Source organism: Macaca mulatta, chromosome 14 (genome assembly GCF_049350105.2).
Source record: "Macaca mulatta isolate MMU2019108-1 chromosome 14, T2T-MMU8v2.0, whole genome shotgun sequence".
NCBI classification, from domain to species: domain Eukaryota; kingdom Metazoa; phylum Chordata; class Mammalia; order Primates; family Cercopithecidae; genus Macaca; species Macaca mulatta.
The window spans coordinates 36,974,734-36,997,164 of NC_133419.1; the positions used below are offsets into that span (position 1 = coordinate 36,974,734).

At 35.2% G+C, this 22,431-nt stretch overlaps 1 protein-coding gene across 9 annotated transcripts in view; it reads right to left on the reverse strand.

Annotated features, from left to right (window-relative positions):
* The window catches only part of METTL15 (methyltransferase like 15), a 442,005-nt gene that overhangs the window by 245,524 nt on the left and 174,050 nt on the right, over positions 1-22,431 (reverse strand). For all 9 annotated transcript variants that reach the window (XM_077960438.1, XM_077960436.1, XM_028832545.2 and 6 more), the window contains 2 exons: positions 5,881-6,072; positions 1,493-1,671 (listed from right to left, as the gene is read on the reverse strand). In XM_077960438.1, coding sequence (XP_077816564.1) covers positions 1,493-1,671; positions 5,881-6,072 — 371 coding nt within the window. The remainder of the gene's footprint in view (positions 1-1,492; positions 1,672-5,880; positions 6,073-22,431) is intronic.

Consider the following 22,431-nt stretch of genomic DNA (forward strand, 5'->3'; position numbering starts at 1 on the left):
TTAGAAGAGGTTTTCTGACTAGATAATTTCTAGGATGCTCTCCAGCCCCAACCCCTCATTTTTAGCATGAATTTTAGATTTGCTTATAAATAAAAAGTATCACTTCTCACTGCTTTTCTTTCCAGTACAGGAGACAGAAAATAATACGTAGGTAAAGAATTACAGAAAGGATACGGTGGAGACATAATAGTGAGTACGGAGTGGTTAAAGGAACACCAGACAGAAGATGAATTTAATATCAGCATGCTGGTATAAACTCTTTCAGGGGGGAAGAAATGAAATATTTTATGTTCATATAACCACAAGAATTCTCCTCTTAAACTTGCATAAAGAAATCTCAATAGTAAGTTCGAAGGACCCTGAGATATGTGGCTTAAAAAATTAAAGGCTAGACAGCTCTTTATATTTCATTATGATAACTAGATAGAATATTGTCTTATAATTATATCATAAAACAATTGCTACATGATCTGTAAATACTAAAGATCTAAATGAATTTATAATTAAGTTTTACTTTTTAAACTATGGATAATATTAAGAAAGAGACAGCCAATATCAGGTTCTATTTATAAGTTACACAAATATTCCTTTTTAAAAAGCTTCTTAAAATTTACTTAAGTAATTTAATAGGAATCACTGGAAACAAATCTTAATACATTTGGTAAATAAAAATGATACAGGGTTTCAGACAGTCCAACAAGATGAAGAATTTATCATTGGAATTCTGTTAAATAACTGCAGGAGTTATATTTTTGCCTTGGAAAACTTTCATCATGGAACACAGCTGTGAAACAACTTTGGCTTCAAACAGAAAGGCTATAATAAAGCGCCTCCTAGCTAGAGTTAGGTTCAAGAGGTTTATGGTGGTGAATAGCGAAATAGCAGAAAAGATGAAATGTTTCAATAAGCCCCTCAGGCTGATTTAGTTAGCATTCACAAAGTGGAATAACCTATACATCATATACCCTTTGTTAGTTGGTTGTTTGGAATAGATATATGAGTCACTGGATTTTATTTTAGCATTTGGGGAATGCAATTCTCCTTTTGCCCACAATATTAAAATGCAGAAATGTGAAACTAAGAGAAGTAATGTCAGATCTTATACAGGGTGCTTATCAACCATTGTGATGGATCAAGAAATCCTTTCACTCATCATTTCATGTTTCACCTTGGTAGGCACAAATGATAAATTATCTTGTGTAAAATAAAAATCTACTATTATACAAATTAGTAAACTACAGTATACTTTTTTAAAAATTGTATTTGGGGGAGAGGTTTTGAAGGGGAGAAGCTTGCATAAGCAAAAGAAAGCTGATATTAAAGAAAGACAGGCAAGATTCTATCCTGCATGATTTCAAGTACAAATGAACCCCTCTGGGAGTTTGGGGGATTAATGCACACACACATGTGCATGAGTGCACACACACAAACACATGCACACACATAAATATAATTTTTTCTCTTAGACACTGTCGAGAACTAATGAGGCTACCTGCAACGATGCTGGCAAGCTGCTGGGTTCTGGTGATGGGGTAGATGCTGCGTGCCTGAACAATTGCTGAAGCGATTTTCCTGGCATGCTTCTCCTCCCCATATGTTCTTAGGATAGATGCAAGTGCCGGTTGATCTAAAGCATTCACAACATCAGCAGCAGTGGGCATGTCAGGGTACCTACGCACAAGAAGAGCCAATTAGTTCACTGACGTCAGTTTTCATTGACAAGAGGTGAAACTTCAGAGTACTGAGACATAAAGTCAGACATATACACATAGTCTAGGAGAACTGAGGTTTTAAAGTCAGAGACTGAAACACTAAACAAATGAAATAGACTTTCTATTTCAAATACCCATCATTATGGCAAATGGTGATGGTTTGTAACATTCATCAAGGTCAAGGCAGCAGGAAGTTAAAATATTATAATAACCTTAAACTTATAATTCACAAAGAAATGTTTATTGTTCCTGTGTATTTTTCTTGAACTAAAACACTGAAAAATAGTTAAATTTAAGTTGTTCAAAATTTAAATTACTGCTTGAATGTTTTTTTCAGTATAGAAGATAAAAGGTTTGCAGATGATATTTAAACAAGGCTAAATCTCAATAACTTGACTAAATCTGAGGCTGTGAAATATCTGATTACCTGTGAAGACACAAATTAAACTTAGAAAATCTATTTAAAAAAAAGATACTGCTGGTCAGTTTCCCTCACAAAAACTCATACAACCTTAATGGCAATAATGCATATTATTCAAATGTTTAACAATATTTGGTCATTCATCCATAACAAAGGTCACAATATGACAAAACCAGGTAATCAATAAGCAGTATTGAACAAGCCTAGATAGTAATTTTAGGTGGAGGAGGAATAAAAATTACCAACCTCTGGTCAAATAGAATAAATTATAGTCAGACACAGCATTTACTCTGTTCAGACCATTCCTGTTTACCTTAGGGAAATGGGCCAAAGAATTCTAAGTGATGAGCTTATTGTGACCTTACATATTAGAAAAATAGCTTTGCTAATGGTGCAGTTACTGCTCTTACAGTTAATATGTTGGATTGATTGTTGGTAACATACTGTGAGGATCTGTAAGTAACAACGGTATGGTAGCTTTAAGAACTGAGGGTCCAACCAGAGTGGGGCTGCCAAGAAACACCTGAAACTCTCCTTAAAAATACTAAAATATACATTGTTAACATGCCTAGTGCCTCCAGGAGAAAATCTTTTTGCTGTCTTTGGCTTGTCCCTAGATTTGTCATGACTTTCATCTCTTCTGATGTCTCTTTGTCTCTTTTTTTCATCCATAGCTCGCTTTTCAGATTTTTTTTTTTTTTTTCTTTTTGAGACGGAGTTTCACTCTTGTTGCTCAGGCTGGAGTGCAATGGTGGATCTTGGCTCATTGCAACCTCCGCTTCCTGGGTTCAAGCGATTCTCCTGCCTCAGCCTCCCGAATAGCTTACAATAATTGTTTTTATGTCAGTCTGCCATTAAACTCACAGAACAATGAACGTCTTATAAGGTAGCCCTATTTCTATCTCAGTAGGCTTTGCTTCTTCAGCTTTCAGGATGAAGATCTGGTTTTTGGAGTTCAATTGATCTGGATTAGAATCCTGGCCTTTTTACTCATATTGAGTAAGATTTTTAACCTATTAGAGCCTCAATTTTTAACCTGTGAAATGAAAGTAACAATTCTTAACTCACAGAACGGTTTGGATAATTATTGGTGCATGCAATTGCAAAACAGAAATATAATGCCTACAATATAAAAGATGCTCAATGCATGCCACTGTCCTTTAGATCTTCCCCATTCATAAATTTGCAAAGCATAATTTGTGGCTTAAATGACAAAATCCCTGCTAAACCTGACCTATTTGTGAATTCAACTGCTTAAACCAGCGAGCATCTGAATGAACTGTGTTAATGACGTGAAATTTAGAAATTTATCCAGTCCAGCTTTACCAAGAGAATTTTATGATGAGTATAGATGTACTTAGCAGTTTTTAATGATATTTTTCTATCTTTAAATAAGAAAATTAAAAAGCATTTTGTTCCATACACATAATTTTACTTTAAACAAGTAATTGGACAATACACATAATTTTATTTTACTCTTATATTAACAATGATTGATGGTGTAGAAGTTTCCATAGTGCTACAGTGCAAAAGGTACAACACTGGAAGGTTTGGCAGGCTGCTAGGCAGCTTCAGAATAGGCATTCATGTGGTAAATGAGTCAAGATCCAAGAGCTGCCCCCCAACTAATAGATTTGATCTTGTCAGTCCTCCAGAGTTCACTGACTTACAGTGACTAAACTTAGAAAGAAAATATAAACACAAGTGATAATTAATTACCTTCTAGTGAAGACTATAACTGCCAACAGAACTAGACTCTCAAATTCTTGAAGCTATGAATTTCTTTCTATGGCTTCTACATGAGAAACCTTACTATAATCTGAAAGCTGCTGTTGAAATTAGAATCAGCAAAGAATAAATTATGTTTTTTAAGACTCCAGTGTTAAATGACAACTGGTTAAGGAAGCCTCTTGCATCCGTCTTCATCACAGGGATAATCTCCCTTCAGGAACTAACAGGCCATATTTTTTTGGCCTGGATTAGCCAAGGCAAACATATACCACTTGGATTAGCATTGCACGTGTTTGAATCTATGACTTTTCTTCTTCAATGAATTCATGTGAATCAACTCCCCCTTTTCAAATGTTAAATACTTTCTTCAGAGCTGTTAAAATCTTTGATTAAGTTACAGTCTATACCATCTACCCGAAAGCCATTCAACATTTTAAGATATATTTACTCAATTCTAATTTCATCCATTAGGTATTAATTTAAGAGTTTAATTCTCAGTGTCAACGTTATTTTCAGGCTCTTGGGAAAACCACAGGGACCCTGATTCACAAACTACAATTTGCTGATAAGTCTTTAAATTAACAATATGGGATTTACTACTAGTAACTAGAAGTTTGGTTCATTGTATTTCAGAAATTGGCTTGATGTTTTATTACCTCTGCACAACCACCTCCATCTCCACACATGAGACTATATTTCACTTTTACTATTAGTTAGTTGTTTTAAAAGTATTTTTATTATTTTCTTTTATCATTACATTCTTCATTCTGTGAATGCCAACAACATGTGCAAAAGAAGGTATAACATTTAGGAACAACAGAGTCCCAACAAATATAGGTCACAAGCCAAGTTAACAGGTTGTATCACAACATAGGGGAAAAGGCTATATGTGAATAATTACCACAAAACAAAGCAGTTTGTGGTGGGGCATGATATGAGAGAGAAAAACCACAGTTAAGTTTTACAGGTATAGGCTGTCCATTCCCTAGGTCAGTATTGAGAATAGACACAGGTCCTAATCTAAGCTTTTAACATTAATTTAGACAATTAATATAAAGAAATTGTTGGCCGGTAATGGTGGCTCATGCCTATAATCCCAGCACTTTGGGAGGCTGAGGCAGGTGGATCACATGAAGTCAGGAGTTCGAGACCAGCCTGGACAATATGATGAAAATTCGTCTCTACTAATACAAAAACAATTAGCCAGGCATAGTGGTACATGTCTGTAATCCCAGCTACTCAGGAGGCTGAGGCATGAGAATGGCTTAAACTCGGGAGGTGGAGGTTGCAGTGAGTTGAGATCATGCCACTGCACTCCAGCCTGGGTGACAGAATGAGACTCTGTCTCAAAAAAAAGAAAGAAAGAAAGAAAATAATTTTTTCTATACTTTCCTAGAATATGATTGTTTTTGTGTTATTTAATCTATTTGAATAACGGAGAATAAATGTTGGTATTTCCAGGAAGAGGAAGTATAGAGGATATCTTATTATAGTACTGTGTTTGATATCATATCATAAATTACAGTTTTTCTGGAGAAGGTTCAAAGTGATTGTATAAGACAGGACAAAACACACTTACTGACTCTAAGATCTTGCCTTTTTTTTTTTTTTTTTGTATTCTAAAAGAGGATGCCTTAAATATATATAGTTCTTTTTGCTTCTCACAAGAGGCATAGTTGGGCATGAATAAAAATGAAATAGTTATTGCAGTATCGTGATATTTACTGACATTGGTTAACACTCTAAAACCCATATTGTATAAGTAAAAAAGATAATCAGTATGAAAGTTATACTCTTCACTATTTTGTGTAAAGGCAGTAATTGTTTTTCTTTAAAAATCCTAAATCCAGAGAAATACTGATGTGTATAATGAGTATCAAACAAACTGGTTTATTATGTATTGGTAGTTTTAGGTGTAGGCATGTAATGGAAATTCTGTAGTCTTAAAAAAAATAAATTCAGAGTGTTTTTGACAAATTGATTTCTTGTTGTGAGAAGTGCTTTATGAATACTCACCTGCCACCATCCATTCTCATGTCCAAGGGGCCATCTTTCCGAAGGGAAAAACCTCTTTCAGGAGTATCAAGTTGCATGGAGGAACACCCAAGATCCATAAGAACTCCATCAAAAGTTCCTGGCTGCACCCCAGCTTTCGTTAATAAGGCTTCTGCCTGGCTGAACTGGCCCAGCACAGCTCGGATTTGTTTACTGTGAGTAAACCCAGGAGATAGAGAAAACACTTCTGTTAGATAAAAGTCTTTCTAAAGTCTATGATCAATGGAAAGGAGCACATTCTATTATTACATTATTTAACTAATACATATTTACCGAGTGCTTAGTGTTGTATAAAGACATGGATATGGAAACTATACATCTTCGGTCTCAAACACCAGAGCTAGTTTAATGGAATTTTATTACTGCTGATAAACACAATTTATTGTGTATCTTTGTGAAGGGATACAATATATTCATAAGTTAGAAAAATTCCTTTGTCAAACCAGGTCTTTCATATTTTCTTAAAAAATTCTTACATCTATGGGTAGAGAAAGAAGCATATGTCATTCTATCAAAAAAATAACAAGTAAGCCAATTTAAATACAGTAAATAATATAATATAAATCATAAAAAAGATGTCAAATATGTTCAAACCAATCATTTTAGCTTTCTCCATGTTTTTCCTATAATTTAGAATATGGTGCTATGCAGCTATAAACCTGAGGAATGAAACTGTGACTAAAATAAATGCCTTCTTGCAGAAGGGATTATCTCTTAGCAGGGATTCTGAAGTGAATGGAGCATTCAGAACCAACAGACAGGCAGGAGTTGGGATCACCTCGCAGCTATACTAATTCTTCCTACACAAAGTGAGATGCTGCCTTCAGGGTTCTTTAGAAGCCTTAAGGCAACTAGCATGCATTTTGGAAGGTGAATGAGAAGAGAAAATTGGGCAATACTCTCAAGACGTCATTCCTTCTGTCTAAAGGTGTGTAGAGTGAGTTTGGATTTCAACAGTGTTGGATAATTTACATTGATGATATTTACTTATATGTATGTTGTTTAAGGTGAACTTCACAGCTCAATAGTAATTTTTTAATAAAATTCCGATGGAGAAAGTAATTGAATATCTGCTATGGGTCAGGCATGATGTTACTTGGAGTGTACATAAAGATTAATAAAGCATGACTTTCTGTGCTTTGAGCTGAGAGGAAAAGACGTACAAACAGTTTACAAAATACTCTGATGGGTGCCACTAACAGAATGATGAACAAATTGCCCTGTTCTTATTTGAAAAATAAAAATGCTAATACTAGCACTGGAAACACAGAAATAACAGAATATTGCTATTGAAAGGCAACTCACAAGTCAATTATTACTATCACATAACTGATATTTGAATTTTTCCCAAATCCAACATCACTGCTAGGTGAGTGGACAGAAAGGAAAGTCATTGTTTTAACTACCTCCTGTATATACCATTGGTGAGAGAGGGCTTCCAATTCTAAGTCTGTGAAGATGGGCAAACACAGGATTTCATTTGACCCAACACTGGCCAGAAGAAACAAAAGTTTGTTTTATTTTATTTATTTTTTAAATTTTATTTAACTTTTAAGTTCGGGGTATATGTGCAGGTTTGTTATATAGGTAAACTTGTATCATGGGGGTTTGTTGTACAGGTTATTTCATTATCCAGGTATTAAGCCTAGTATCCATTAATTATTTTTCCTGATCCTCTCCTTCTTCCCACCCTCTCCACTCTGGCAGGCCCCAGTGTGTGTTGTTCCCCTCTATGTGTCCATGTGTGTTCATCATTTAGTTCTCACTTAAAACCACGAGCATGTGGTATTTGGTTTTCTGTTCCTGCGTTAGTTTGCTAAGGATAATGGCCTACAGCTCCATCCATGTTCCTGCAAAGGACATGTTTCATTCTGTTTTATGGCTGCTTAGTATTGCATGGTGTAGATGTACCACATTTCTTTATCCAGTCTACCACTGATGGACATTTAGGTCGATTCCATGTTTTTGTTATTGTGAATAATGCTGCAATGAACATACATGCACATGTGTCTTTATAATACAACAATTTACACTTCTTTGGGTATATACCAGTGGTGGGATTGCTGGGTTGAATGGTATTTCTGACTTTAGGTCTTTAAGGAATCATTACACTGTCTTCCACAATAGTTGAACTAATTTACACTTCCACTAACAGTGTATAAGCATTCCTTTTTCTCTGCAACCTTGCCAGCATCTGTTATTCTTTGACTTTTAAATAATAGCCATTCTGAATGGTGTGCGGTGGTATCTCATTTGTGGTTTTGATTTGCATTTCTCTAATGATCAGTGGTGTTGAGTTTTTTTCCATACGGTTTGTTGGCTGCATGCAAGTCTTCTGAGTCAAAAGTTTATTAATCACATATATTCCCCTCCCAGCCAAAGGGAAGAAGCCATTACTTGCCATACAGGGTCACATAGGGGTTGCACTCGGGAAGAGAGTGGAAAACCAGGGGCTGTGAGAAGCAGATTTTAAGAGGTTGGGTTGCCCCCTAGTTCCCAGAAGAATGTGATTGGTTTGTTTGGATAATCCCTTGAGCTGGCAGGAATTGAACCTGCTAATGAGGGATAAGCAAAAATTATGCCTGATCCCTTTGATAGAAAGGGTTGTTTGGCTAGGTAACTTTATCTGCAAGAATATAGTGGGGAGAGGAACTCGTGGCTAGGCTATTTGAGGAAAAATTAATTTCTTTATATATACTAAAAACATAAATTATAGCTCCTTCCACACCACCACAATGGTGCACATGGGTGTCCTGGCTGATGCTCTCAAGAGCATCAACAATGCCAGACAGAGAGGCAAACACCAGGTTCTTATTAGGCTGAGTTCCAAAGTTATTGTCCGGTTTCTCACTGTGATGATGAAGCATGATTACATTGGCGAATTTGAAATCACTGATGATCATAATGCTGGGAAAATTGTTGTGAACCTCACAGGCAGGCTAAACAAGTGTGAGGTGATCCCTCATCACTAAACAAGTGTGGAGTGATCAGCCACAGATTTGATGTACAACTCAAAGATCTAGAAAAATGGCAGAATAATCTGCTTCCATCCTGCCAGTTTGGTTCCATTGTAATGACAACCTCAGCTGGCCTCATGGACCATGATGAAGCAAGAAGAAAACACACAGAGGAAAATCCTGGGATTCTTTTTCTAGACATGTAATACATATTTACAAATAAAATGCCTTATACACACACATACACACACACACACACACGCATTGTCTCTCTCTCTCTATATATATACACACACACACATATATGTTTACACATATATATACACATATAGGTGTGTGTGTGTATATATATATGCGCACACATATAAAATGTGGAGAGTACATATATATGCACAAACACATATATACATAGTGTGTGTGTGCGTACATACTACTTGTTCTGGAGAATCCTGGCAGACATAATATCTCAGGTACTATTTGATATTAATATAAGAGTAAAATAAAATTATGCCTGTTTTCTAGTGAACTCCACTTAAGTAAAACCGTACTTTCCCCAAAAGTTAAGGAACACATAATAACTGGGCCTTAATCTGGGGTGTTACACCACAGTCCTTAGTTCACATTTGAACATTTTCAGTAACAGGAACTCACTACTGTTTTGTTAAACAGTTCTTTTTTACTTGATAGCTATTTTATCACTACTTCTATAACTTTTGTCCCTAGTATTCCCCTATGTCAAACAAGTTGAAAACCTATTTCCCAGAGCAGCTGTTCATACATGTACTGTTAGCTACTGTAAATGATATTTGTTGGCTACCTTAGTTTCCAATCTGTCAATTCCAAAAGGAACTCATAATTTCAGTTAAATATTTTGGGAAAGATTATCATATCCATGATAGTTTATACATCAACTTGGCTAAGCTTTCATGCCCAGTTACTTAATCAGACCCTAGTTTATGTGTATTTTGTAAATATTTGTAATATCTACAATCAGCTGACTTTAATTAAAGGCAATTATCCTTAATAATGTAGATATGCCTCATCCAATCAGCTGAAAGCCCTGAAGTTTCCCAGAGGAAGAAGAAAATTCTGCCTCAAGACCACGACATCAGCTTCTACCAGATAGTTTCCAGCCTACTGGACTGTCCTACAGATTTCACATATGTCAGACTCCGCAATCAGGTGAGTCAACTCCTTGAAATAAATTTCTTCATGTAATAAGATATCATATATATATATATATATGTGATATATATGCATTTATCTACTTCCTATTGATTCTGTTTCTCCTAGTAGTCTAATAGATACAATATCTCTGCTCAAGAGGTAGATTTTTGATTAGCTACACTACTTTGTGTACATTATCCGAATGGCCCACTATAATTGGTTCAGAAATTGGCAAAAGTCACAACTCTAGCCAGTGAGATACAAGAGATACTTCCTGGGGTCAGGGGAAAGAAGATTCTTCTTTTTTCCAGCAAGCTACTGGGGAAAGAAGGTTTTTCTAACACTTGCTTGATATGAAAGAAGCAGCACATAGCTCTGATGACTGCGAGTAAACCAGCAGCTAAATTGTCCCAAAGAAGGAGAGAGTGGCAGCCAATTTTGGCCAACATTATAGAAAGCAAAGTAGAGAGAAAGATTAACCAAGCCACTGAATTGAGCCTCACCTAAAATACAACATACTCTTGAAGTTTTAAGTTATAAGAACCCATAAATTATCTTTGTTGCTGAAAACAGTTTGATGGGTTATTATTTTACTTGTAATTGAAAACATGCTAAGTACTATAGCTATCATGTTCTTTAAGTCTTCTTTACTCCAAACCAGGGGCGTACAATCTTTTGGCTTCCCTGGGCCACTGGAAGACGAAGAATTGTCTTGGGTCACATATACAATACACTAAGACTAAGGATAACTCACGAGCTAAAAAAAAATCACAAAAAAAATCTCATAATGTGTTATGAAAGTTTATAAATTTGTGTTGGGCCACATTCAAAGCTGTCCTAGGCTGCATGTGACCCTTGGGCTGCGGGTTGGACAAGCTTGCTTTAAACCATGTCCATTCCCATACTGCTATAAAGAACTGCTCAAGCCTGGGTAATTTATAAAGGAAAGAGATTTAGTTGACTCACAGTTCTCCTGATTGTAAGGAAATTTATAATTATGGTGGAAGACAAAGGGGAAGCAGGCAGCTTCTTCACAGGGTGGGAGGGAGGATGGAGTGAGTACAAGCCAGGGAAATGCCAGATGCTTATAAAACCATCAGATCTTGTGAGAGCTCACTCACTATCACCAGAACAGCATGGGGAAAACCACCTACAAGACCGGATTCCTTCACCTGGTCCTGCCCTTGCCAAATGGAGATTATGGAGATTACAATTTGAGGTGAGATTTGGATGGGGACACAGAGCCAAACCACATCACCATGTATATTTTGTTTCTTTAGACATACCCTGTAAAAAAAAAATCTTCTCCACGCTGGCTGCTCTTTTCTGAATGTGTTCCAGTCTGCCTATGTCCCTAGATTTGAATTCCACGATGATCAGCAAGAATAAAGTAAATTCTTGCTCCCCTTGTTCTAGTTATATTAATAGAGCTCAAGATGAAATTAGTTTTAGAATTTATTTGACACTGTTGACTTACACTGCCTAAATCCCTTTAGTCTTTTTCATGTACACTGCTGCTAAGCCTACTTCCTCCATACTGTACTTGGGCAGTTTTGCTATTTTTTTAATGTAAGTATAATTTTTGGCTTATGCATTTTCTACAGTCCTTTTAGGATTCACAAATTATCTTCAACTACAAAAATCTTCATACTGCAGCAAAAGCCTATAACAAATCACTACTGTCCAGTCTTAATTCCTTAGACATTATAGCTATTATCCTGCTTACAGCTAATGTACTTGTAAAATAAACATAAGATCTTATAGAGGATGTTTTCATTCTTGGATGTCCTCAAGCTTAGCTGTTTAACAGAAAATATTCATATAGTTTCAGAACTCACTATGAGTAAATAACGAAGTTGTAATAATCATTGTGGTACAAAGCTCAACATTATAATGTACAAGTATGAAAGTATAAAAAAAAATGATGCACCACCACAAAATAAATGTGTTTAAGACAGTTTTCTGACGCTATATCAGTTATGTGTTTCTAGAACTGAATTGTTCTCAGAGTAAAGGAAACATCCATGAAGTTTTCTGACCAGTTGTTAAAAAGTCAGCCACAACTTTAGACTCTGCTCTTTATCTCATATATGCAATTATGTCAAGGCTAATTTTCCTAGATAGGCAGATTACATGCCCACTTTTCCCTCACTCACTCCCCTTCCATTGCTCTCTTCTTTCTTTTACTTCTTCTTTTCCTCCATTCTTCATTTTTCCTTTCAAGCTTTAATTTTCAGTATTTTTGCACGTGCATTTAACAAGTGTTAAAAGTAACAGAAAAGTATCATCCTATGTTCTCCAGGATGGAAGCAGAATGTTGCTTGTGATCCAGAACAACTGCTAAATGAGAACGCTTTCTCAATCCAACCCCAATAAAAGTAAAGGGACGCAGCAGTAGAATGCAAACAATATCTTGGTTGTAGGCAGCCATTTCTGAGGTTCTCTGACTATAATAAGTATTGTTAATACCGACACTGGCAAGTCATTTGCACTGGTAGTACAAGTTATGAATCTATTTTGCTATAAATGACTAAGGTGCTCTAGTATATACCTAAGACTGGTGATATAAGAATGGCTACCACTCACTGTGTACTTATTAGAATTGAACATGGAACATGTAACTTCATCATTCTTCTAATGGCATACAATCTAATAAGAGGAGTTAAGAACAAACAGCTTCACAAATTATAAAGTCAATCCACTCACAAGGTTGAGCATCCTGTAGTTAATAAGTGCTCATCCATCTTGGCTACAGAAATCCAAAATTCCCATGGTTTCTAAGGTGCTTGATATAAAAGGGTACTTTTGCTGTCCAGGAATAAATAAATTTGTTTCACGGACAGAAGACTTATTTATGTAGAATCAGGGCTACTGGATAAAGCAATTTAAAAATATAAAATCTGTTCACAAATTTTCAAGAAAAACTTTGAATTTGGTACTAACCTTCTGAGACAGCACAGGAAGAAAAACATCTATTATGTTTATCCTACTAGGATGTAACACTCTTCCAGCCTAACCAATAGTATTAAATAAAGGCTTTAAGTAATTATATATCTTTAATCTCATGCACAGTAATGAATACTACTATAATATGCAAACAAATGTAGAATGCAGACATACTCAACTGACAAAAACATAAAAACAGTCCATGAAAATAATTAATAATGATGGTCATGATTCTCTCTGGATCACTTAATTTTTGCTATGTAACAAACTACCCTAAAATTTAGTAGCTTCTGATTCTATGGGTTAGCAATCTAAATTGCGCTCAGTTTGGTGATTCTTTTGACAGTGGGTTGACTGAGGTCTAGTTGGTTCCACATGGCCTGCCTCACACATTGGGAAGTTGGTTGGGGTAAAGATGATGACTGGACCATATGTCTCCAGCATTTAGCAGGTTAACCCAAGTTTTTCCAAAAAAAGAATGTTCTTGTTTCAAAAGTAGCAATGTAGGGCAATTCCAATGCACAAGAACTTCTAAAGTTTCTGACTGTGCCCTGTTTTCGAATATACTATTAGCCAAGGCAAGTCAAATAGCTCAGTTTAGATTCAAGGGCTATAGTAACAAACTTCACCTCTTGATGGAAAGCGTTGATGGACATCATGAAAGGAATGCATACAGAAAACAGACAAATTCTAGGGAGCATTTTTGTAAATAATATATCATACTCTTTTCATATTTAGCAGTTAATTTGTAATAAGGAAGGAGAAAGTGTACTTTTTTCCTCTAATCTAGATTCACTTCTGCTGATTGAGACTTTTTATTGTTACAAGGTAGCTTCTTTTTAAACGCATTAAGAGAAACATACAGTGTTGGTTGGTGATTGACAGTACAACTCATAAGTAGACTTAAGGGCAAGGTTCCAGTGCCAGGAATATAAATCTGGTTAGAAACCAAACAGAAGACTGTGGCAAAGGGATCTGTCAAAGGTGAATACGTGATAATCTGGGAGAGAGCAGTATGTTAGCAGTAAGGGTTCTATAAGAAGATAATGTGTATAGACCTAGTCATGTTAGCAACAAGTAATACTCTGAAAGCATTATCTTTACTAACCATTGTCCTTCCTTCCCTTCAAGAAACATTTTTTTAAAAATTGATTTAGTCATTCATTTGTAGCTCATACATTGACTTTAACAAAATATATTTTAGAAATAATAAAACACAATTATATTTCTCTGTCTCAGTAACCCTTTTAAAATTTATTCAGTGAAGTAATCTTTCCCTGTTCTGGAATAACAATCTAGCAGGTCCCAAACCTTTACCACTCACTCATATGTAATAGTCCCATGGCCACTGAGTTGCAGACAGAGTCAGCTCAGGAGTTAAGACTGTCCAGTGCTCAACTATAAAAACAAACAACAAATAAATATTTACTGAGCTACTACTAAAATGTCAGGCACTTTTCTAACCACCTGAGATATAAAGAAAATAAAGTACCAATGATTGTAGAACTTATATTCCAGGAAACAATAAAAATCAATACATTTGGAAACATCTATTTCTGTTTACAGCAGTTTAACTTGATCAGACCAACTCTTCAACAGAACAAAACTAGAAAAGCTAGATAAGACAATTATAATTACCCATTTGAAGGAATCAGAGAGCTATAAAAACAGCTAAGACCTGAGGGAAAAAAGAAAAGTGAAAACAGGTGAGCCCAACATTGGAGCAGGTATTCCACTAATGGCCTACTTATTTGCAAGTGGATGCTGAGAGCTGAAGAAACCAAGAACTTTCGGCGGCTTCATAGGATACAGGAGATAAATATTAGAATTCAGGACCCATCCACGTGGATATGACCAGGAAATAGCCCTAGAATTTCAGTTGGGGTGCTAAAGGGCTAAAACTGGGATTAAACTAGTAGAAGGGTCAACAAAAAATAGATCATTATACAAGTACTGAAATTCAGTTTCCAATCAACTCAAGCCTTATTGCATTAGAGTAACATAGTCTTAGATGAATTGCCTGCCAGAAGTAACATTAAGTGGTATCTGGAGGAAGACACCTTCAAGACTCTCAAATTATCTCCATAATTTTTTAAAAACAATGTGTGAAATAAAATAAAAATTACTAGACAGACACAGGGATAAGAACACATACCAAGCTTAAGGAATATATGATAGAAACGGACATACAGAATACAGAATAGAGTTATCAAAACGGACTATAAGATAACTGGTTAATATACTCAAGGAAACAGAGGACAAACTAGATAATTTTATCCCAGAAATGGCTCTATAGAAAACAGTTAAATAAAATAAAAATCAGACCAAATGGAAAACAGAAAAGTATAATCATCAAAATTAAGAATTCAATAGATGCGCTTAAGAGTAGCTTACAAATAGCCAGAGAGAATTAGGGACATGAAAGACAGTTCATTAGAAACTATTCAGATTGAGGAAGAGATTGGAAATAATTTGGAAGACACACACACATACACACAAAAAAAAAAGAGCAAAAGAGACATGGTGAGAAAACCTAACATACATATGACTGGAACTCCAAAAAAAAAAAAAAAAGGAAATAAAGAATGGAGTAAAAGCAATATTTAAAAACAACGGCCAAGCTTTCCAAAATGATTCAAGATTTCAAACCACAGATTAAAGAAATACAATAAACTACAAAGAAGATAAACATACATACAAAAGCAAAAATGCAAAACTAGGACCATCCATAGTAAAATTTGAAAAGACAACGGGAAATAAAATTACTAAGGAACAGCCAGAAGAAAAAAGATACATTACACTCAAGGGAGCAACAGTCAGAACTCAAACAATGGAAGCCAGAAGACTAACAATCAAATTTCCATCAAAAATTAAAGGCAGATAGAGATATTCTCAGCTAAAGAAAATTGAGTTAGTTCACCTGCAAGAGACCTATATAAAAGAAATATTAAAAACAGTTTTCTTCTGGCAGAAGAAAATAATCACAAATACAACCAAAGTAATGAATAACGGGAAAAAAAGCAATGGAAAGTGTAAATATATGCTAATTCCAGATTAATACAGACTGTACAAAACAATACTTTTTTGGGAGTTCAATACATATGTAGAATTAAAATATATGGTAGTGGCACAAAAGGAAAGAGTAGAATTAATGTAGTTAACATGATCCAAGGTCCTTGCAATTACAATGTCCTGGAAGAGGGAAAATTACTATTTACTAATTTATGTTAGCCTTTCCTGTTTTGTTTTGTTTTGTTTTGTTTTGTTTTTGAGACAGAGTGTCACCCTGTCGCCTAGGCTGGAGTGTAATGGCGTGATGTCGGCTCACTGCAACCTCTGCCTCCCAGGTTCAAGCGATTCTCTGCCTCAGCTTCCCGAGTAGCTGGGATTATAGGCATGCACCACGATGCCCGGCTAATTTTTTGTATCTTTAGTAGAGATGGGATTTCAACATGTTGGCCAGGCTGGTCTTGAACCCCTGACCTTGTGATCCGTCTGCCTTGGCCTCCCAAAGTGCTGAGATTATAGGCATGAGCCCCTGCACCTAGCCATGTTAGTCTTTCCTAAGACAATCATGTGGGTTGTGATCCCAAAGAAACCTCAAAATGAATAAAATAATGTATAACAAATAAGAAAGCAGATGATGAAATGGACTAATTTTTAAAAGACAAGAAAGGAGAGAAAAAGGAACATAGAACAGGTTGAACAAATGGAGAACAAACAGAAACATGGTGGGTAGATTTAAACCCAAATACATAAGAAATTACACCAAGTATTACTTAAGTAAATAATTAAAAGACAAAGGAGTATCAGATTGAATTTTAGCAATCAAATTATAGACTGCCTATAAATAACACAATTCAAATGTTAGTATCAAAAAAAGGTGAAAGAAGAAGACAGAAATAGATGTCATGCAAATATTAAACAAAGGAAAGATGGTGGAGCTACACCACCATCTTTGTATTATCAAAATACAATTCACCAGGTCATCATAACCCTGACACAAAATTCAAGAAAGACATTACATGATAAACTAAAGGTCAGTCAGACACAGTAGCTCATGCCTGCAATGCCAGCACTTTGGGAGGCCGAGGCAGAAGCATTGTTTGAGCTCAGGACTTTGAGACCATCCTGGGCAACATGGCAAGACCCTGTCTCTTTCAAAAATACAAAAAAATAGCCAGACACAGTAGTGTGTGCCTGTGGTCCCAGCTACTTAGGAGGCCGAGATGGGAGGATCGCTTGGGTCTGGGGAGCGGAGGTTTCAGTGAGGAGCCAAGACTGTACCACTGCACTCAAGCCTGGGTGACAGAGCAAGACTCTATCTCAAATAACAAGAACAACAAACCTAAAGGCCAATCTCTCTCATGGATAAAACAAAGTAATGAAAATTAACAAAATATGTACAAACGAAATTCAACAACCTATACAAAAGATGATATTATCAGGTTGACATCCACATGGCAAGATCTAAGTATGCAGTACTGAAGACAGGACAGAGGTGAGAACTGAAGAGAGCTTTTGTAATTGCCTTAGAATAGTAAGACTTAGTAAAGGTTTATTAAATGAATATATAACAAATTTTTTAAATGGAAGAATTCTTTGGTCTTAGATTTAGGTCAACACCCTCAGGAGACAGATATCTAATACTAAAAGAAATATCAAATAAAAATGTGATTTTCTCAAATACAAGGCCTAGAGGTTTCATTACTCTTGGGCCCTCATGGGGAAGTTTATTTACTTTAATATTATAAAACAGATTAGAAAATGAATAAGAAAGAATTTTTAAAAGAAAATTTCCTTGGTGAGAACTGCTTTATCCCTTGATTTTTTAACATTTAATTTTATTCTTTTTACATGATGTTCAAATGCTGAATCCTTTATTCCACATAATTGTCACATAAAAATATCTACTTCCTCTGTGCTTAAATTCCACTGCCCCAGTGTGTGCCTGCTTCTGACACCCACGCGAATTCTCTCTCATATAAAGTCTATACAATGCTTGGTGATAATTTCTCCTTCTAGACACCCATAGAGATTTTTTGGGTTGTTGTTTCTGTACAAGTTTATAGGGCAGACGTGAAATTTTGTTACAAGTATATAATGCATATCCTTAAGTCAGGGCATTTCGTGTGTCCAGCACCAGAGTACATTTTTTTAAAAACTATACTCACTTTATTCTGCAATCAAACACTGAATTTATTCCTTCCAACTATATGTTTGCACCCTTTAACCCACTTCTCTTCATCCTCTCTCCTCCGCAACGCAGTCACCTTTCCTGGTCTCTGTTATCTTTCCACTCAACCTCTATATGATCAAAATTTTTAATTCCTACATATAAGTGAGAACATACAATATTTGTCTTTATGTGCCCAGCTTATTTTAATTAAGATAATGACCTCTAGTTCTATCCACATTACTTCAAATGACATGATTCCATTTTATTTGTTTTTTTGTTGCTGTTGTTTGGTTTTTTGTTGTTGTTTTTTTTTTTTTTTTTGAGAACGAGTCTTGCTCTGTCAGCCAGGCTGGAGGGCAGTGCTGACTCACTGCAACCTCCATCTCCCCGGCTCAAGCAATTCTCCTGCCTCAGCCTCCCAAGGAGCTGGGATTACAGGCGTGTGCTACCTTGCCCGGCTAATTTTTGTATATTTAGTAGAGATGGAGTTTCACATTGTTGGCCAGGCTGGTCTCGAAATCCTGACCTCAGGTAATCTGCCCGCTTTGGCCTCCCAAAGTGCTGGGATTACAGGTGTGAGCCACCACGCCTGGCCAATTTCATCCTTTCTTAAGGTCAAATAATATTTCATTATGTATATACATATATTTTCCTTATCCATTTATCTGCTGATGAACACTTAGGTTGATTCCATATCTTTGCTATTGTGAATAGCACTGTGATAAATATACCAGTACATGTATCCCTTTGATATACTAATTTCTTTTCATTAGGTAGATACCCAGCAGGGGTATTGCTGGATTGAATGGTAATTCTATTTGTAGTGTTTGAAGAAATCTCCTTAGTGTTTTCCGTTACGGCTGAATAGTTGTTAAATATTTTCTCCCATTCAATAGGTTGTCTCTTCACTCTATTGATTATTTCTTTTGCTGTGCAGAAGCTTTTCAATTTAATTCCCATTTATTTATGTTCAGGTTTGTTGACTGTACTTTTGAGGTCTTTGTTACAAATTATTTGCCTAAACCAAGGTACAGGAGTTTTCTTCTAGCCTTTTTAATAGTTTCAGCTCTCACGTTTAACTTAATTCATACTGAGTTGATTTTTATATATGAAGAGAGACGGGTCCAGTTTCATTCTTCTGCATATGGCTATCCAATCTTCCTATCACCATTTACTGAACAGGGTATACTTTCTCCTACAGCTTTGTCAAAGATCAGCTGGCTGTAAATATATGGCTTGATTTCTGAGTTCTCTATTTTGTTCCATTGATCTATGTGTCTAGTTTTATACTAATACCAGGCTGTTTTGGTTTTGTAACATGTTTTCAAGTCAGTTTTCAAGTCAGGTAATATGATGCCTCTAGCTTTGTTCCTTTTGCTCAAGATTGCTTCAGCTATTCAAGCTCTTTATGGTTCCATATGAGTTTTAGAATTGTTTTTTTCTAATTCTGTGCAGAATGACATTGGTGTTTGATACAGATTGTAGTGAATCTGTAGATTGCTTTGGGCAATATGGTCATTGTAATGATATTAGTTCTTTAGATCCATGAGCATGGGATGTTTATCAATTTGTTTGTGTCATCTTCAATTTATTTCATGAGTGTTTTGCAGTTTTTCTTATAGAGATATTTCAGCTCCTTGGTTAAATTTATTCTTAGGTATTCATTTTTTTCTAGCTATTGTAAGTGGGATTGCCTTCTTGATTTGTTTTTCAGTTAGATCACTACTGCTGTATAAATATGTTACTGACTTTTGTATGCTAATTTTGAGTCCTGAAACTATACTGAATTCATTTATTAAATCTAAAAGGTTTCTGGTGGAGTCTTTATCTTGATCCAGATATAAAATGATATGATCAACAAAGAAGAATAATTTGACTTCCTTTTTTCCCATTTGGATGACTTATTTCTTTCTCTTGCCTGCTTACTCTGGGTAGGACTTCCAGTACTATGTTGAAAGGCAGTGGTGAATGTGAGCATCTTTGTCTTTTAACAGTTCTTAGAGGAAAGACTTTCAACTTCTCTTTATTCAGTATGATGTTAGCTGTGGGTATGTAATAGATGGCACTTAGTATTTTAAGGAATGTTCCTTCTATGCCTAGATTTTTGAGAGTTTTTATCATGAAGGGATGCTGAATTTTACTAAATGTTGTTTCTGTGTATATTAAGATTAATATATGGCTTTTGTACATCATTCTGTCGATGTGATGTATTATGTTTATTGATCAGTGTATATTGAATCATTCTTGCATTCCAAGTATAAATGTCACTTAATCATGGTGAATCTTTTTGATGTTTTTTGCATTATCTGCTAGTATTTTCTTAAGAATTTTTGCATCTATGCTAATTAGGGATGCTGGTCTGTCGGCTGTTTTTTTTTTTTTTTTTTTTTTTTTTTTTTTTTTTTTTTTTTTTTGGATCTTTGTCTGGTTTTGATGTCAGGGTAATTCTGATCTTGTAGGATTAGTTGGGGAGAATTATGTCCTCTTTGATTTTTTGGAATAGTGCTAGGGAAATTTGTGCTAGTACTTCTTTGTGTTGGCAGAATTCAGCTATGAATCCATATAGTCCTGGGCTTTTCTTTGTTGAGAAACTTTTTATTACTGACTCAATCTTGCTACACATTACTGGTCTGTTCAGGATATCTACTTCTTCCTTGTTCAATCTCAGGTTGTATGTTTCTCAGAATGTATCCATTTCTTCTAGGTTTTCTAGTTTGCAAGCATAAAGTTGTTCATAAGTCTCTAATGATCTTTTTTTTATTTCTGTGTTATAAGTTGTAATGTCTCCTTTTTCCTTTCTGGTTTTATTTGGGTCTTTTTTTCTTGGTTAGTTGAACTAGTGGCTTATCAATTTTGTTTATATTTTTGAAGAATCAACTTTTTGTTTCACTGATCCTTTATATTATTTCTTTAATCTCTTACTTAGCTTCACTTTGATCTTTTTATATATTTTCTTCCACTAGTTAGGGGTTTGGTATGTTCTTGTTTTTCTAGTTCATTGAGGTGCATTATTAGATTGTCAATTTGTAATCTTTCTGATTGTCTGATGTAAGCCATATATTGCTATAAACTTCCCTTTAAGGACTGCTTTTGCTATATCCCAAAAGTTTTGGTATGTAGTGTTTCCATTTTTATTTGCCTTAAGAAATTTTTTGATTTCCATCTTAATTTCTTCATTGATCCAATGGTCATTCAGGAGCATGTTGTCTAATTTCCCTGTATTTGTATCATTTCCAAAGTTCCTCTTGGTATTAATTTCCAGTTCTATTGTGGTCTGAGAAGACACTTGATATGATGTTGGTTTTCAAAAATTTGTTGAGACTTGTTTTGTGGCCTAGCATATGGTCTATCCTAAAAAAATAAAAAAGAATCATTTACTGATGATCTCTTTATCAATATGTAATGACTTTTTTGATTGACTTATTTTTTACTGTTTTTGACTTAAAGTCTGTTTTATTTGATATAAGTAGCTAATTCTAGTCATTTTTGGTTTCTTTTTGTGTGGAACATATTTTTCATCCCTCTACTTTTAGTTTATATATTTATTTCTTTTTTTAACAAAAAACTTTTATTTTAGCTTCAGTGGTACATGTGCAGATTCGTTATATAGGTAAACTCGTGTCACAGGGGTTTGTTGAATAGATTGTTTGTCAACCAGGTACTAAGCCTAGTATCTAATAATTACATTTTTCTGCTCCTTTTTCTCCTCCCACCATCCACCCTCAAGTAGGACACAGTGTCTGTTGTTCCTTTTGTGTTCATGAGTTCTCATCTTTGAGCACCCATTTATAAATGAGAACGTGCAATATATTTCTTTACTGGTTTCTTGTAAGCAGTATATAGTTGGTTCATTTTAAAATCCATTCACTCATTCTATATCTTTTAAGTGGAGAATTTAATCTCTCTATGTACAAGGTTATTATTGATATGTGAGGCTTCATTCAACACATTGTTAATAGTGTTCTACTTGTATTATATATTTTTGATTTTTTTTTCTTATTATTTGTTGTTCCAGTTTGGTGGATTTCTATAGTGGTACTATTTGAATCCTTTCTCTTCTTCCTCTGTGTGAGTGGTTTACTAGTTGAGCTTTACACATTCATATTTTCATGATGGTAGATGTTGTCCTTTCACATCCAGGATTAGGACTCTTGAGCACTTCTTGCAGGGCTGCTCTAGTGGTAACAAATTCACTTATCATTTGCTTATCTGAGAAAGGCCATTTCTCCTTCATTCATGAAGGCTCATTTTGCTGGAGATAGG